The following is a 19,975-nucleotide window of genomic DNA, read 5'->3' as shown; positions in this document are numbered from 1 at the left end:
TATGTTACTTTGATTGAAATATTTATTCTGTGTGGGGAAAGAAGAAGGGATCAAAATTTATGCGAAAATTTAGTACCTCACGGCTCTCGCAACTTAGGAGGATGAAACTTGATACCTAAATTCTTCATCTAAAATAATAGGACCTGTGATCTGACGTTTCTGAAAATACACGTTTTAAGATGGGTATCTTCCATAAATATGTATAGAGAAATGAATATAACGATGTTTGTCTGCAAAATCTTCCTAGACCTCCAGGTCGATTTAAATGGTTTCTGATACACGATTGGACGATAGCCTAACTTGGGCTTTGGTCAAGTAACGTTGATTAAAATCTATATCCCAGCATCTGGGGTTAAAAATTTACGTGAAAAAATTAGCATCTCACAACATCCTGAAACTTCGTATTCTATATAATTTACTGATTTAAAATAATATGACCAATGTGCGAGTGCTTCCTGTGAAAACTCTCGTTTTAAAAGGACCTGGAGTCATTTACTGTATATATCAATTAACATTCTTTGCCCGCTAACTAATCCTAAACCACTGCAATAATTTTGATTATATTAAAGACATGACTGAAATGTGAGATAACTTAGGTTTCTATAATTTTACTTTGATTAAGACGCGCATCCTAAACGGTAGCGTGAGTTAATTTTTTCGTGAAAAAATTGAGTAGGGGAGACCGGGGACAATTGTAAAGCGGGTCAATTGTAACATTGGCCATTATTTGTAGAAATGAATTTCGAAATATCGTTTGTACATGTCATTGGAGTCACTCATGCAAGGTGTATGTGAAAAAAAAGTGCGTCATTAGTAAAGTGTGGAAGACTGGACAAGAAGAAACGTGATTTTGACAGAGTTAACTAAATTTTTAACTGACTTTTTTTTTCTTGATAGATATACGTTTACTGTAAACAAATACCCTGTGCGTGTGTAATCTATGTTCTTTCCTTGACAACGTGGATAATGTGTTTGATGCTTTGACTCAATGTAATTATCAGAGATAATGGTATTAATCACTAGCCGTTGAACGGGTACAAATGTAACATGGCGATCAGGGACGATTGTAACACGCTACAATCGTCCCAGAGAAAGTTGTACTGAACAATTATGAAAATAAACTAGATATGACCGAAGATAGTACAATACGTAATTAATAAAACAATGTACGTATTAAGTATGCTTTTCCAGGGCCACAAGTACGTAGGGGACCAAACATTCTTGGCGGTGTTAATGTATAATATATCATTATGCTTACTATAAGGAAAGAAAATACTTTCACCCCAAATTTTACTATGGGGTCTCCCCTAACTTCTTTATACACCCTCACAAACGTTTGTGTCTGGTTGCGGATCGCTGCTTTTCGATGCTGTATCAGAATAGGCATAACTTTTCCTTTTATTTTTAGGAAAGGATAAATTTTCGTTGTATTAATTTAAACATATTTTTAGTTTTGTAGGAGAAGCGTTTATTGTGAAATTATACGGCGTTAAAATAACAAGAGTTAACAAAAATATATTCAAACTGTTGCGAAAAACAAACCGAACTACATCATGAACCTCGCAAGTCTCCCTCCAAGTCCAGCTGCAGCGCGCCAGCATAGTTTTCGAGCGTACAATAAGATACAACAGTGGAAGGGAAATCCCTTTCGCCTGAGGAATGGGAATGGAAAATAGAGACGGGATAGTACGTACCCGTGGCATCGACTATGCCACCAGCGCCAGACAATCTACTGCATCTCTTACTGTGTGGATGCGAAAGTGACTGTTCCAGAAGCTGTGAGTGCCGAAAAGGAGGATTCCACTTCACATCAATGTGTGGAGAATGTGCGGGAGAATCAAGTACAAATAAACTAGTATTAAATTTATTAGAAGACGACGATTATGTTTGTGATTATATGGAGTTTTTTCAATACAATCTAAACGATTCAGAAACATTAATGAATGAAACAGTTAAAAAGCAATTGTAGGGAGCAAGGTTATGTAATTTGTAATGCAGTAAATGGTTTCTAAATTTTGATTATATATATATGTATTATGTTGTAAAACAAAATTTTAAATATGTGTTACTTTATAACAGTAAATGTTTAATACTTAGTATTTTAAATAATAATTTTGTTTGATAATTCGATCATGTAAAATGCAGACCTTTTGCCATTACAAACCCAAGTAAATTAGCGATATCAATACTACTTTAAAATACTAAAAATATTTCGTATGTATGTATCTGGTAGTTTCATAGTAATCTAGTTTGAAACAAATAAAATGATTCGAAGAAAATTAATTTTTAAGATAACAAACGTCATATTTGAAAATGGCGGCAACACGTAAGAACAATATTAGCTGAAATCACTTAAAATATTCTTTATCTTTGATTTGGTACCAGAATGAAATTTGTATCTCAGTTCTGTGAGGAGATATTACCGCATAAGTAGTCGTATTTGCGTGGCCGCCATATTGATGACTTCATTTCAGGTGGTTGCCTACTTGAGATTTTTGGGGAGTTTTCTGTGAAGTATCAGAGGAGTCCATAGAATGTGTTAAAATGAAAATTTGCTTTCTAATATATTTTTCCGTTTCCAACCCTAATTTGCCTACATGTTCACAGCAGGATTTTTAGTCTTTTAAGGACCTCCTTTAAATACAGACGGAACAACAACTATAGTTTTGTGTTCGTTATCTGTTGTAAGGAGTTGTATTTGCGATAGTTTCCAAAGAAAGTCGGTAGCTGGTCTGGGAATATGGTAGTTAAGTCCTTGCAAGTATGCTACTCTCAAGCTGCAGGGCCGGTGCGAGGAGGGGTCGACCCGTGCCACCGCCCAGGGCGGCACGTCTAGTGGGCGGTAATATTTGAAAAAGAGTAGAATACTATTAAAATATAATGCTTCGTAATGGGTCCACATGGAAAAATAAAATTGTGTTCCCTGAGAATGTAATTAAACTTACTTCACTCACATTCAGGAAATTACTCATTCAGGAAATTCAGAGCATTCCCCCTCATTTTCAATTATCAAACTACTAGCCACAGGTATCTCGTTTAAGATTTCCCTTGCAGCAGCGTAGATAAGATTTTCAGCTAGGGCGGTGGCACGGGTCCGGCAATATTTTTTATATTTTTATATTTTTTCTATTCAGCAATATTCTAACGCTCCACTCCAAGTACGCAAAAGGTACACTCCCAATTGAGACAGGCCGTTCTAGCCTACAGCACCTAGAGACATTTCGGTTCTAGCAACGAGTTTTTAACCAATTTACAAATTGTTCATTATCATGTCTTATCAACTATATATATCAATTGTCTTTATATTTAAGCAATACAAATCATGGCCGAACACATTAAAAGAACCATGGGAGGGCAAAATAAATACCACCATTACTAAGTAAAAGATGTCCAAAATTTTTTTATTCCTATTCTTAGTGAGTAAATTGAAAGTAAAATACTGTTTTTGTTGAGAGCTGCAACATATTATACTATAGTGCTAGACTGTACAACAGATATTTCTGGTACAGAGCAAAGGATCGTTCGTTTTGTACAAATTACATACAGTAATGGAGAAGGGCTTATAAAAATTTGCGAACACTTTCTTGGTTTCGTACCAGTAAAAGACATCACTGGTCTAGCTAGAACTGACAGAATTAATAATTAAACAGCTAAAAGAATTGAACTTCTATCAAAGATATGAAGGGCCGAAGATATCACAATAGTTCCAATATGAAAAGCAAAAATAAATTCCCAAGCTTTCTATGTTCCTTTACTAAACTTTGTCGTTAACGGTGCAGCCACATCATCTCAGTCCACCGTTTCATTTTTTTTTTCTGTATAGTTAAAAAAGTTTCTGACTTCTTTTCTGCGTCAGTTCAACTTTGGGCCATACTAAAGGAACATATTAGCATCCTCACTTTAAAACCATTTAGCACCACAAGATGGGAGAGTCGAGTTGATGCTCTGACTTCGCTTAGATATCAAATAGAGGTTTATGATACCTTACTTCAAATAAGTAACGACAATATAATAGATAGAATGATCGCCCATGATGCTCTGTGTATAGCAAACCAGCTTTGTGGCTTTACTTTCTTTACTCACTCGTTATGTAGTATGACTTTTCACTCCACATGAACATAGTAAACAAAAGTATCCAAAGCATTGATTCTCATGTGTTTGATCCAGTAGGGTTTCTTTAAAACAAATCTGAGAACTTTCAGAGGAGCAGAAATGATCTAAAGTTTCAATCTTACTTAGTTGATGCGATGGAGTTGGCATCAGCATTAGATACGGATGATCCATGGATAGGTAATACAGTGCAAGCTCGAAGTCGAAAGAAAAGACAGTTTCAATAGAAGGCAGAAGATGAACTATTGAAGATCCACAAACAAGATACAAGATCGATTTTTATTACAAACTTCTAGACGTGATTCTGTTAGATTTAAGAGAAAGGTTTGAGCAACTTAAACATCACAGCGAGTATTTCGATTTTCTTTACGATATAAGTAATCTGAACGATATGCCACCTGAACTTTTGTCTGAAAAGTGCCTGCATTTTAATACGCGAAGAATCGAAAGATATTAACCCCAGTGATTTAAAAGACGAACTGGAACTATTAACCGCTACAATTAAGCATAAAAGTTCACCAAAAGAGACTAACATTAATTAAGGAATATTACTTTGCTCCCTATGTCAGTGTTGCATTTATGATTTTGTTTACCTTACCAGTAACCGCGCAAAGTAGAGAAAGAAATTTTTCGAAACTTACTCTAAGCTTATTAAAAACTATCTACGTTCTTCCACATCTCAAACACGTTTAAGTGGTCTAGTGATGATATCAATGGAACATTAATTGGCTGAAACATTGGACTATGCGAATGTGATAAAGGAATTTGCTCATATCAAAGCAAGAAAAGGTTTTTTTCAATGAAAGTATGTTAAATTTGTGTATTTCCATTGTGTTTCAGTACATTATAAGTCTTAAACAAATTACTTACTTTTGCCGTAATATTTGATTCACTATATTATCTTTTTGCTCCACACTCTATTGGAAACACATTTTGATATAAAATAAGCTTAAAAATTAAAATTCGTAGTCGGACTAAAACATATATTTAAAAAATGTATGCCCTGCTGTATATCACGTACAGCGAAATCGATCATACTGAATATTGTGCCATGTATGGAGTCGTTTAAATATTAAAGCATTCGAGAGAGGTAGTTCTTTTTTTTTTTTTTTTTGTTTACTTTTCCTTTTCATACATGCTTTTAAATATGGTATCTTACTTTTTCTTAATACCTGAATGTCTTCTGTCAAAATAAGGTTTGTGGATTAAAGGGGCGGCATTTGAAAGTACCACCCAGGGCGGCAAAACTGCTAGCGCCGGCCCTGGTCAAGCGGTCTGGGGTGTTAGGCTAATCATTCCAAAACAAAACCCATCATGGCTTCTAGCCCATTATACAACATGGACACCTTTAACTGTCCCTGATGCTTCTATGTTTCTGTTCTGTTGAGAAAGATAGAAATTAAACAGTATAAGAAAGGGTTGATTTGGTCTATTTTTAAGGTATGCCGCATATTGACCAGAGGAATTCTATCGAAGCCAAGGCATATGGAGGAATGAGAGGATACGGAGAGAAAGAAATGAATGTACTGGGTATGTGTCTTAGAAAGTACGTTGGACAGGCCATTGTGTAGACATGCACTATTGAATATACACTAGGATGCTTCCTTGCGTTACTAACAAAACCGAACTTCGGTTCAGCTATCCTACCTTGCCTCTGTTGTAGTGGTACAGGGCACAAACTACCGGGTTACTTTGCGTCAAGATTTGTGTTTGGATCACTTCAGTCAAGACCTTTGTCTGAGTTGCGTTCCGTTTCGTCACTGCACCCTGTTTCAATTTCAAATTGTTTGAATTTGTGTCCGTTGGATTTCCTTGTTTTCTTTCCAATTCTCATCTCACTAACGATTTCTGAACATCGTGAACGTTTGTTTGTTTTTCTAGCTATTCCTTTCTTTACTGATGATTGACTGATTTTCTATTTTTGTTTACACTCTTTGTCAATAATGTGGCTATACAAGATAAGACTTACATTTTAAGAGGTATCTGAACTGGTGTAATGAGTCTGGTAAATCAATAAACCAAACCGGGAAACAACCCGTTACTTCGAGCACCAAACACACTCACAGTGCAACTACTGGACTAGAAAAAATGACTACTTGTACATAGATGTGCATTAAAAGAGTCTGAATCAAATTTTGACACATTATTCGTGAGTATAATGAGGTTGCATGATGCAGTATACATGTTTAACACATGTGAGTTTCGTCCACACGTTGTGTTAATCAACTTTCTTCATGATTATTGGCAGGAACATGGAGCACATCCTTGTACCTCGTCGTGGTCTTATAGAGATGGTCATATGATGAACCGTATATGAGTTTATAAAGAGTACGAGGCAACCTTAATAGCCACGTCCTTTATTACACTGAACAATTGTTAGAAAATGAGTAAATTGTATTAAACATTGAATTGTTTGCACTAAGTAAAAACCTGGTCATAACACAGCATAATCAAAATGGCGCGGGTTAGAAACTCGAAATCGCCCATGTTAATCAAAATTGTTGTAAAGGAAAACCATTGTAGAAAAGAGAGCGACGTCAGGAATGTCCACACACTATGAAAATTAAATGAAAATTTTGAAAAGAAAGAAAAAAACCTTGAATGAAACGAACACATAGTACGAAACGGGAGCTCGAGAAAAAACTAACGAAGCTCGGCGCCAGATTTACTCGAATTCGGTCTTATAGAAATGAAAATGGTTTGTAGAGAACATTCTTTTTTAATATTTTTTTACAACAATTTAATAATAACAAAGTATATTACGTACGAGATCGCGACACTATCCTCACTACCGTGTGTGATCTTCTCCATGACTGTAAATTGCGAATATGAGATTTGATAGTGAAGGAAATTGAAATTACATATGATAAACTTAAAACAAGCACAATAGTTATAAGTCCAAATGCTGTAGTGAATGCTGGAGAACCAGGGCCAGTTGATATTTTTGCATAGTCTAAGGCACCCGCAACACAGATATAACATGCAAAAACCACCAGCAGTGTTAGAAATAAGAAAGTGAAACAGTCCCAAATTAGTTGAGCTCTTTCTACTGTGGCGTCAGGATCGCTAAGGCAATGGGAGATAGAACGTAATGGACCATACATATACGAAGATTCTGTTTCAAAAAGATATCCACACAATTCACAACTTGTAGTCCGAGACTCCATGAGCCAACGTTCCAGGCATGACCGATGAACCTTCCCCAGAGTTCCTTGACAGTTACAAGGAGAGATTAATTCTTTACGGGGAAATTGGTCGTAGCATATACGACAAAATGGCTCCATCCTAGATTCATCCGAACTTTCGTCATCACTTTTCTCGTCTTCTCTGCGCCCTTCTTCCATTGCTACTGTTTTGTCCTGGCGATGTCTTTGTTTTGTCGAGGTTTCCAGTGGTTCTTGCAACGTTGATGTTGAGTTCTGTCCAAGATCTTCGAACAGCTGTTGTGTACCAGCACTTGGTTGCTGTTGGATCACTCTGTCCCTTAATCGAGTCCTTTGTAAGCGCCACATAAGCGGATTCTTTGTATCGAATTCACGTTCTTATTCACATAAAAATTAGTTTTATGACAAAATCTTCATTTACTACGCTATCGTCAGTAACTTTGGAAACAAAAATGATTAACAAGGACAGCCAGACGCTAAGATATATTTTTTTTATTGTTGACTCGTACAATTTTCCGTCAATACAGAATCCGTAATTGGAAGTTTGTTTCTAAATTCTATTTAATTTAATATTCGCTTCCCTTAGTGTTCCTTCATGTTGCTGCGCGACCTTGAAAGCGATTACCAATGGAAGAACTTTTTATTTTTTTAGTTTTTAGTTGGTTAAGTTCAAGAAAATAAACAAATAAGTAGCAGAAAAAAATCCATATTCTTGTATTAATTGTACAGAATGGCCACCAAGTCCTTTTATCCTTTGATAAGTGCTAATATAAGTTTTCCCGTTACCCCTTTGTAAATACTAGTGTAAGTTTTCCGGTTACCCTTTTATAAATAGTAATGTAAGGTTTTCCATTGTTTCAGATACACAGAAGTCTTTCCTGGGCGTTGGATTGGTTGTGGTAGTCCGGATCTGCCCACATCACTTGCTTGGCCACCACGAAGCCGAGACTTCAGCACCTGTAATAATGCGATATGGGGGTTCATAAAGGGCGTCGGTGCACAAAACCGTTGCCGAACTGACATAAACTATGAAACAAGCTTTCACCCAAGTTACTCCTGTAATGCTCCGCAAAATGTCGCACTTAACCGGGCGGTGTATTATCCTCTGTCATGAGGATGACGGTGCATAAACGGATCTTTTGGACAATTAATATTTCCTATCTCAATAAAACTTCGAGAAAGCATTGTTGGTCATATCATTCAGTTCTGTCCATGTAGTTATTTACGTACGTTTAAAGGTTTACGTTACTTATTTTCAGAGGTAAAGGGACTTTGTGGACACCCTTTAGTTTGTAAATTACCAACAGTCACGTATCAGTAATTGAACTCCGACTCTAAACGATGTAGTGAAATGTTTTCCTTAAATCATAGAATAACCATTTAAAACTGGGTGCTCTGAGGCGTAACAGTTTCATGCTCAGTTTTTTTTTCAGTAAACCAGTCACAGAGATCAAGTAGAAGACAGCAAAAGACGTTGATAGAAGACAAACAAAGAGTTGTGCAAATGCACTACTTGTAGATTCATGGCTAATTTAACATTGCCAATACTTGTGTTACTCCTTTCCACCTAACTATTTTCCAATCTTTTATTTCTCTAGATATTCTCGTTCTGCTGACTCTGATCACAAAAGCTCTTTTGAACAAGTAGTTTAGAATTTACAAGGGGCGTGTAAAGCTAAATGGACAACACCATATGTATATAGGAGAAATGGTTGATAAGTTCGCAGTCTAGAGCATTAACTGAAAGAAAAGTTGCAATTTTTTAAAACAAAAATCTGAATATAATCTCCTTCGTGTAGAAATCATTTCTCATATCGGGCATACACTGCTTTAATAGATCTACTGCCTAAAAATATGCTTTATCTTTGCTTTCAAAATGGCTTTCTACGGCCGCCATGGTTTCATTCTCGTCTTATATCCGGCCCCGTAACATCTTTTTCCAGATTTTTTCAGATGAAAAAGAAAGTAAGAAAGCAGTCACTCAGGCTAGGTTTATTCTCCAGGGTGGGTTGTCTATCTCTGAAAACCCTGCATCTTTTAAGGTCTGATTTGAAACTTATGCCGTGTGAACTGACGTGTCGTTCTCTAGAAACAACTCTCTGCTGTTGAGTTTCCAATATCCTTCTGCAAGACTATCTCACAAATATGAACCAACAAATTTGCTTAATACTAACAACTCATAGTAGTTCTTTTCCAACAGATAATCTATTAGCAAAACACTTTTACAGTCGCGAAAAACTTCGGAGTAGACCTCTTCATTTTGAATTTCTTTGACGAGATGTCTCCTTTTCAATTCACTGCATAGACTCTTGTTTCGAGAGAGATCTTTAAGTTTTACGTCCCAGGGTCATGCCGGCTAGGCTAAAGGAGAGGGTGTTGATGAGAAATGAATGAAATGATGGAATGAAGAAAGTGGGAGGAAACGGGAGATTCCTGAGAAAACCCACGCACATTGTGTTTGTCCACCACAATGCTCACTTGGCGCGAACTGGGATCAAACCAAGGGCCCCAAACACCAGAGGTGAATGCTCCACTACTGAGCCACCGTAACCCCCTCCTGTTTCGACTCCGGTTCATATTGGCGAGTCCAAGTCTCACCTACAATTATGCTTGGGTTCAAATTTGTCGAGATTATCTCCGGCTAATTCCAAAATAAAATTTTCTAGCTCTCCAACCGTCGTTGCTCGATGACTGGCTTGACCATTTTCGGTACCAAGTGGTCGCTATTTATTGCATGTTTAAATGTTCGTGCAAACATGTTTCGACCTATTCTCTACTTACCTGTAACTCTTTCGCTATCTACCATAATTTCATTATTCAGTCTAATATTCCGACTTTTTTGCGATCTTTCCTTCAGTGATCACTGCCACAGGACGATGTGGGTGGGGATCATCTTCACAACTCTCTTGCCCTTGTTGAAATAGGCGGGTCCATCTTTTGACCATGGTATAAGACAACCCAAAATCCTTTAGAGTTGGCGACATATCTTCAAAAACACTTTAGGCAATTTTTCTTTCTTCACGAGATATTTTATCACGGCGTGAAGCTCAAAATTGCGGTAATTTTCGTACTTTAATGGTGTGGCGATGTTTGTCTTTCCACAGATAGTAGTGTAATGAAATTATTATTGAAATGTGGTAACACTTACACTAAGAAACACTGCGACAGTTAGTGTTATCATTAATAAGTACAAGAATCATTGTTAAATACCTCATGCAAGGAACTTATAACCGCTCCTAGACCACACATACAGAATAACTGCAACGAAGCTAATGTAAATGATAGGAAATAGGAAAGTATGATGGGAATATAATGTTTAGAGTAACTGAGTTTAAATAAAGTAGCAAATTAGCGAAGAAACTCAAACATACATGATTTCTTCAGTAACAGCAAGCTATGGATTCGAACCTACTCAACTTTCAGAAGCATGGAAGTTTTTATGTTGTGGAAAAAGAAAACAAAACCACCTTCATCTAGCAAATCTTTTTTATACGAACACTGATTCACAACATAGATAGTCAACATCATCATGTATTTTGTTATGCGTTAACGTTAAAAATAAACATTAAACTAACTTCAAATTTAAACTGCGATGGCAATTTCCTTGGAAACCAAAGATCTGAAACATGAACATACACATCCCAGGGTTTTCCACTAAGGTTAAGTCCGATAAAAATCGAATGGGTTGTTTGGGAACATTTAGTTACATTCTTTTACAAAAATCTGCCGAAGTAGAAATCTCGAATTTGATTAGCCATGATTTCAGAAGTGTACTAAACAGGTCAGTGTCTATCATTATGCTGAATGAGATGAAGATAGGGTTTAATTCGCTCAGGATGTACGATTTTATATATCCGTGTTCTAATTCTGAGCAGAGCATTTACGTTTGAACCAAGGGGTCCATGCTGAGCTTCCAAGCGAGCTTGTCGTGGGCAACATTGTATTCATGGATTTTCTCGAGGTTCTCCCGTTCTCTCCCACATTCCTATTCCACAGATTATTTTATAATTATTTTCTATTTTAATTTATTTAAAGAATAAACCTTAAATATATATTTGAAAAATTCAGTCAATAAGAGAATATTTTCACACCCTTCATATGCTATATATATGTACTGAATCCATATTCTACTTCTCTGAGACCCATGTGTTAAAATGTCATGCTCAGGAAAAGAATTTTTAAGCACATAACTGACTAAGATTATACTTGGAGAAATTGCTGTATGGAAAATATGATTTATGTTTTGTACGCGATTTTCTCTATTTGATATATACTCTATACACTTTTCTGTCTGGTAAATGTAATGTAATTGTATCACATGATAATGTCATTACTAAATTGTTAGCCATAATCTTGAAGCGAATCACGTGGTAAGTAGGAAAAAAGTTGATTAACGCTAAAAACACCAACCTATACACACTTGAAGCGATTTGTAGTTGAATTTCTTTGTCTTCTATTTGTCTAGTTGAATTTCTTTACAGTAGATGACAACAGTAACCAGTGCTGCAAAGTGGTTTCACGTTGTAACCTGCGAGGAAAGGAGAGGAAAGATTCAAAAGCCAGTTTCATGGCATAACCACCGGGTCATAAAGGGTTAAAGCAGATATGAGGCTTAATAATTATTTGAAATAAAATATTATATGTTTCGCATCCTTTATTCTTTCGTCGTATGAGATACAGTACTACACCAGTATCCTACCTCTTAATGATTCTATTATCTCAAGTAGCCAGTACCGTCCTTACATAAACCGTTTCGTCTTTCATTTCATCGTTTCGTATCAAGAAATACTCTCGAAATAGCTTATTCTTCGTCTCCATTGTAACGTTTGTAAAGATCGAAGAGACACAGGGAGAACAAGATTCCAAATTCTGGATCAGTGACCATGATTTAGTGTTTTTCTTTCTCACTCTTTCTTCTGTTATTTAATATCGAACCATATCATATGAATGTTAAGTATAGACTTGGTATTGACGTCAGACTTGCCTTACAGTGAATAAGCATTGAGGCTTTAATACTATGAGTTGCGTATACGTACAATTCTTCGATTTTTGGATTATGCAAACATCTTTCGGATTTCTTCAACTGTTCTTAATCTTCAAGATGACCTCTAGCATTTTGTTTCTACATTTTTTCGCCAAATCAGCTAAATACTTAGAAAACACTAGATATAGTGATGTCATTCAGCCAGTAAGCATGTAATCTCCTTAACTGAATAGTAAAATCTCTCAGGTAAGAAAAACTTTGTGTTACAATTTCTGCTTTTCACACGATACTATAGTGCTGCCAAAATGTCTTGAGCCGTGGCAAAAATGCGAACTAAAGCTCACATCCTCGACACACCCACGAGTTGAGCCAACAAGATTTCAGCTCTTAGTAAACGACAGAGCCTTGCAGCCGTCTACACCAAAGGGAGTGAAATTCCCTGAGCAAATAGCAGCGCTTGGAACAGAAGACTAGGTGTCAAGTCAATATGGTACATCTTTAACCAGAAAGAATTTAATCTTCTATGTTTTGTTCATTAAAACTTTGGATACATTCCAAATGCATTGATAATACACTAAATGGCCAAAAGACTAAATATTCTTATAATAAAAAAAAAATACTTGTGAAACCATTTCTGAAAAATATTATCGCCTTTATCGAATACGTTATGAAAGTACAATCCAAGATAAGAACTTAAATATAAACAGAAACTGAAAGGAGGTCCAAGAACCACTCAATTCTTCCTTCCTTTTACATCCACCTGTACAAAATCATGTTGCTATTGCCTCTAAGAAGAATAGACGTGACTTCATTTCACCTTTTGTTTATATTTAAGGTTGGTGTAAACAGACAAGTTTTGCCGATAGATGTCACTACAGTCTTCGTATATCTCTCATGTATTTTTTTACCTTTTACGAAAATTTACTATTTCTCATACAAATTTCAACCTAGATACTACAAATTTTTAGAGAAGGAACTTCATAGCCTACGGAAGGCAACAGTCCGTGCCGATTTTTTATTTAGAATTTTTCTCCTTGTTGAAAAAGTTCCATTGTTTAAAGGTTTGGATATCTATTTGAATAATCAAGCCATTTCAACAATGAAGAAAATTCTAAATAAAAAATCAGCACGAATTGTTGCCTTCGATAGGTTATGAAGTTCCTTCTCTAAAACTTTGAAGTCAGTAGGTTGAAATTTGTAAGAGAAATTATAAATTTTCTTGAAAGGTAAAAAATACGAGAGAGAGAGAGAGACGAAGACTGTAGTGACATCTATCGGCAAAACTTGTCACTTTAAACCAACCTTAAATTACTATCTTGGATTTTAGTTCCTAACATGACCAATAAAGGCTTTATACATTGCCGAAGCTGTTACACAATATAATTAATATATTTAGTGGTTTGATCAGTGCGTGTTTCGTTAATTTATGTGAAATTTAGTTTTAAAGCTTTTTTCGCAATTTTGACGCATTTACTGAGCACAAGGGTCAGATACCGTACGAAAGTGCATCACAATAATCTGTATCTTAGCCTAATTTAATAACTTTCGTTGAATGATAAGTTTGTATATGATAAAATATATTTTCGAACAATATAATATGAAATGCGAAATTAGAAAATAATAAAATTTCAAAAAAATCCATTTAGAATTTTCATGCTCATACCACAATGTCATCAGGAACGTGGCTTCAAAGTCATTGTCACACACAAAGTTAAAAGAGTAAATAATTTTGAATAGTCCCGCACACACATATGTGTCATAGAACCACAAATTTGGGAGAAAATTGGGGATAATGCTTCTGATTTTTTTCAGTTTCTTTTAAAATTAGGACACCCCTATTGAAGCATCATGGCCAGATACCTTTACGAAAGGTAACTCGAAAAATACTACGTGTTCTTATGTACACTCATGTCCAAAATGATTGTCGCATATCTATAACTGTCTTCTTGTAAGAATATAATTTGATAATGATTTTGCAGGGTACTTTTAATACTGACACTATGTGTAATCCGGAAATGTATATTTGTGGTAAATTTCATTGGAAAAGAATTATAAATACGAAAATTATAATGAGTAAAACAAAATATTGCTAAATGGACAACAAAGTTTTGTTTTTGTTTTATTGTTCTTATTTACTGCTCTTTTGACATGAAATTTGCCACATACATGTCTTTGCCGATTATACACATAATAACATTATACGAAATACCGCGCAAATTCGTTATCAAATTATATTCCTACAACAACATATTTATAGACATGCGACAATAATTTTGGACATGAGTGTACATATTCGCGAATTTTTATTGAACTACTGGTAGTAGTTCCACATGTAGGTAAGAAAAAAATGTATTGTTCAAATCGTAGCAATATTTTGCGAGAAAAATTAAATAAAAAGTAGTTTTGAATGCTGCTTTTTCTACTGTAACTAGCTCAGGTTCAAGATTTGTATGCCAATGTCTTTAGAATAAAGCAGGTTTTCGAATGATGACATACACATGTGTTATGATCCATAAATTTAGAAAATTTTCCAGAAGACTTCCCAAAGAAAGCTCCATGATAAGGTACATAAACAAAACACAGATACAAAGAGAAAAGAAGTGCATAGTCTAAGCCATATATTGATCAAAGTTTATAGGCGTAAAGTTAGCCCTTAAGTACTACGGAGATAAAAAAGTTGCACTAAAACTCTTGTGGGGTTTGTAAGACCCAGCAGAAGAAAATCATACGCTAATTCAAAAATTTAATTTTTGTTGGAGTGTTAATTAACGTACGATAGATCTTACACCCAGACAAAGTGCTACTTCAGACAGTCTGGGCAAATACATGAACTCTTTCAAACAAAAGAATCGCTCACACTGCACACACGAGAATAACTTGGCATGGGGTCTATGAGACCCCACCGGAGTAGTTAAGGGTTAGTATGTATGAAAGCAGAAAGATAGAATCAAGGGCAAGAGCTTTTATAGCTAATATTACTCGGAAGCTAGAAAAGAGAGAGTGTATTTTCATAAGTAAGCTCTACCATGTATCCTTATGGAGAAAATGGACGGCAGAGAAAATACAATGTAATCAGTAAGAGGAAGTCTAGTGGAACTGTACTAGTCCAAAATCACATTTCATGAATAGTTAAGTAGGGGATTATTAATTATATTGTCTAACACATAAAATCCATCATAATACCTTGCAAATTGTTCTACCTGTGCATAGGAATGTATTGTTCTTTGCATTTAACAACGCTAAGTATAATGACTTGTTTTGAACTGCTACTATTCTTCCTCTCACTAATTCAATGAATGAACATTATATGAATAATTGATTTTAGGGGACATTCTTTGATCTCTGCAATTATCAGAATTAAAGACTAGGATAGTAGTTTTAAACACCATGAACACCTTTTCTAGACATGTTTTTAGCATTAATGATATTACATCTGATTCAGATGATTTATATTTGAATTTCACAGTATGGCGTAAAATCTGCCTATTAAATTTTTGAGTAATTTTTACTGTGACTAAGTTATCAAGTTTGATCAAACATATGCAACACCTTATGTGTTCTGGGCGATAGCTTATGTATTCCGTACGTTTTCTAAATCAGTTTATCAAAGTAACCCCAAATCTTTGGAAGAGCTAAAGTGGATACATACTGTGGAACGTGAAACGTTTGCCGTTTCAGCGGAATCCCTTCATACGTATATTCATATGAAATTTTGAGATAAGTTTTCATAAGATTATTGAAGTTGAGGAAACAGAATAGGGAAGTACAGGATGTCCGAAAAGTCGCACAACCCTAATTTTAAAGCATCACAACTTTTGAACTACAAGAACGAATGTAATACAACTCTCACCAAGCGAAGCCCTGCCCCTGTCGAGTTTTTTAATATAATGGGAGTATAATGGGAGGGATTCTACATTTGTTCTAACAAATACCAGAAACATACAAAAGTGATGATATATAAACAAACGAAATATTTAAAATTACAAATAGAAGGTAGGTATGACATGGTTAGTGAACAAATAGGAATGTTAACGGGGAGGCTAGGTGAGAATGTATCCGGCATTATGAGTGATTTGGCAACATTGACGGTACCAGGCGATACCAACGCATGTTACTGGTCACCAACTATGCTATGAATAGACTGTTATATACAAACAAAGAAGTTGCAAATGATTGAGGAAAAGTGGTAAACTACCTACCGCTACTCAATCTAACTACCTACATTTGAAACGTTTAGTGCACATAGAATTTATTTCCATTTTTTAAGTTATTTTGGACATGATTCACATTTAAGATCTCTACCTGAAACTTTTTTTCAGTCCTTAAAAGATATATATTCAGATGTTATAAATAATTCTTATGTAAAAAAAATTGTCTTTTCATGTATTTAAACGTAGTATACAAACTTTACTTTTTTGTCACAACAATTGGCCTTCGATCTCTTTAGTTCTGAATGTCTCATTTGCCTTTCCTGGGTGGCAGTTTCATTTCATTCGTACTCAAGCGAGCACCCAGAATATATATATATATATATATATATATATATATATATATATATATATATATATATATATATATATATTTGCTGGGAGGGTATTATTCTGCACCCGGAAAGATGATAAATAATTGTACAACACTTGCACTTATATTTTCAGAAAAAATGATAGAACTAGGTTGCTTTTATAAGTGAAATAGTTCAGATGAAGAGTATGATAAAATTTTAATGCTATAGTTTTATTAACAAAGTGTACAAACGTATGTTGCGTTAGAACGTTTTGGAGGGTCTGGACCCGTTGGATCCCCCGTGGATGCACCCCTGTTCGTACTTATGGCTCAAAAGCTGTGATGATCCAAAGTTCGGGTCGTACAACTTTTCGAGTGGTCTTAACTAAAATTTAAGTGAGGACTTCATGTCTTTTCATTCAGCAGTTTTTTTTATTATTTACAATTTTAGTTCGTAGCCAGTTTTGCGCCATCCTGTATAACTGTTATTGTTATTAATGTTTGTGCAAGATTAATTCAATGGTAACCATGATATTCAATAATCGTTATTTCTTTACCTACATTGTAGTAACGTAGGAACTGAAACAATAATTGTTTAATTAAAAAAAAGAAAGTAAACTTTGTATGCCAAAGAAGTGGTTTTTAAAATGCCAAAGGAGAAGCAAAATATTGCAATAAAGAATGCGCCTGATAAGAATCTAAATGATGGTCAAATAACAGCAAGTCTCGAATCACAACTTCAAGGCATTTCTATTACCTCCATGCCAAGTTTGTCTTGTCGAATTTGTTACTCGAGATATTCCACTGAGCAGCTGGTTTCTATCTGCAAGTGTAAAGGCACGGTAGGAGCTCTTCATTTGTCTTGCCTGGAACATTGGCTTGCAGAGACCAACAGAAGATCTTGCGAACTATGTGGCTACAACTACAACGTCCGCATAACTTACAACAATGGATTTTTCCGTTCTGTTTATTTGTGTTTAGGAGATCCAAACTTTCGATCAGAGAGGCGGGCTCTCTTGAACGATCTGTGTGCAATGTTACTTTTAGCGTGTGTTTTGTCTGTTTGCATTTTCCTTGCAGTGCATGGCTTGGAGAAGTGTTTCCGTGGCAAATGTGGACCATCATCGTTTCCGTCCAATCGTCTATCAGCACTGCTTATTGGTATTTTTTTGTTAATCTTTTTAGGTGGTTATTGTATAGCTATGTTTCTGACGGCAAAACATCATCGAAGAGCTCTTAGGAAATGGCAGCTTAGACATGGTGCTATTGAAGTTACGGTGTCTACAGAAATTGAAGCGTGAAATCAAGATTATATTTAATTGAGACAAGTACTGTAACACTAAAAAATAGAGTGTAATAAATTTATTTACATTTATAACATTACATGAGAAATGTTTCGTTTTTGTTAATCCCTTGCTAACCTGAAGTCAAATTCTCAAATATAAAGTGATTAAATTTTCTTTAATACAAAATTACGTCAATAGGTTTATTGATGTGGTTACCCTTATAGTACCTTAGATTTATCAAAAATATTTTAAAATTCTTTACTAAACCAATTCGTTCCATAATGCAGTTGTGCCCAAAGTTCCGAAAGATTGTAATATTGCTGCTCAGAATAGTCTCAAAAAAATATTAATTTTGAAAAGAATGGAACAGATTAAAATAATCATGAACTTAAACCTCTTTTTTAATTTACAGGTAATTATTTGACACATTTAAGTCACTAATGCATAAATACATATCACTTAAACACATAATCAACCTCAAGAAAAAAAAAAGGTTACTACGTAATACTACAAGTGCCTGGGTGTTGGAAGTCAACTGTGCGCAGTAGATCTAGTATTCCATTGTGTTGCCAACAGTGTTCCTTTCAGAAATAATGTTCCGGGAGGGAGCACACTTAGTATTCCGGGGGGCAGTGCTGGTACTATTCTATTTATTATGATACAGACGTATTTTTTTTTTTTTTTTTTTTTTTTTTTTTTTTTTTGTCTACTCCGGAGGGCAATCTCAGAGCTCCGAGGTGCCAGTGCAAACAAAAAAACGTCTGGAAGAAACACTGTTTACCAACGTGTGCATTGAACTTATTACAGAAAGCACACTGCGTGAAGTAAGAGCTTTATAACCAATGGATATAGTCTCATTACATATATAGGAATTACTTTCCACTTAAATCTTCGGATGTATTTAAGAAGAATAGAAAACGATAATTAGAAAATTTTCTACTGCATGTAATCACTATCGATTTTTTTTTTTTTTTTTTTTTTTTTTTTTTTTTGAAGCGAGCATTATCAAAGCTTCTGCTATTCGACTCGATTGGCATTATCGTGTCCATACAGCCCTCCATTCCACGATAACCCTCGTAGAAAGTTATCCGGTTTTAATGAAACCTGGTATGTGCCTTCCTTCAAGTTACAGAATTAATTTTGTTGCTTGAGGTTGCAATTCATCAAGTAAAAGAAGGGAAAATTCAACCAAATATTCCAGGTTTATATACATGAAACAGTATTTCGCAATATAAACTATGCATTTTTTTTCCATTAAGACAAACTTTGGTGTATGTTTTGTTTACATCATTGTGAATATCTCCCCAACTTTGGGTTAAAATTTGGCAACAATGAAAGTGTGAATTAACCCTTCCTAGAACTCAAAAATATGTTCCACAATTTTTTTCGTTATAAAGTGTTTGATTGTGGTGTAATATGTTGTACATTTTACTTAAGGCTTTCCAATTATCTCTTCTATAGGAAGTTAAAATCAGTGAAGAATAAAATAGTGGATTTATCCCTTTGATTTGTTATAGAATTCAATGATATACATTTTCTAAAATTTATTCGTTTTTCATACAATATAATGTGCATTTTCTTTGACTCATTTTCCGTAATCCTCAGTACTTGAGATTAAAAATTAATCAAAACTGAAGGGTAATTCATTCCCTTTCATGCAGTATGGGCTCTCTCCGCTCCCAAGTAAGAAAAATGACTTGGTTATTTCCGTTACAACGTTTCGATTTGGACGTAATTTGTCATACATTTTCATTAAGGCTTCCCAACCATTCACTCCACATGGAGCTGAAATCAGTAAAGAATATGGTTGTGGTATTACTCTAACCATATTTTCTTAGAGTTCCACGGTAACTTACATAAAGGTAATTCAGTTTTGATACAATACCATGGGTATATTTTCTTCGAGTCTTTTCCATAATCCCTTGTGC

General features: G+C 35.0%; 1 protein-coding gene across 1 annotated transcript; it reads left to right on the top strand.

Moving 5' to 3' along the window:
- The first annotated feature begins 17,408 nt into the window (after positions 1–17,408).
- Positions 17,409–18,062, top strand: LOC145660831 (E3 ubiquitin-protein ligase MARCHF3-like). Its single transcript, XM_081726251.1, has one exon. It carries the CDS (start codon positions 17,409–17,411, stop codon positions 18,060–18,062), a length of 654 nt encoding a protein of 217 aa, XP_081582377.1.
- Positions 18,063–19,975: the final 1,913 nt, after the last annotated feature.

Source organism: Thermobia domestica, chromosome 9 (assembly GCF_964235325.1).
Source record: "Thermobia domestica chromosome 9, izTheDome1.hap1.1, whole genome shotgun sequence".
NCBI classification, from domain to species: domain Eukaryota; kingdom Metazoa; phylum Arthropoda; class Insecta; order Zygentoma; family Lepismatidae; genus Thermobia; species Thermobia domestica.
The sequence above is the reverse complement of the archived record's forward strand: the minus strand, read 5'-3'. Positions and strand labels throughout refer to the sequence as shown.

What these genes read in the sequence shown, in the direction of transcription:
- LOC145660831 (XM_081726251.1), top strand. Translation starts at nt 17,409, where the DNA reads ATGCCAAAGGAGAAGCAAAATATTGCAATAAAGAATGCGCCTGATAAG.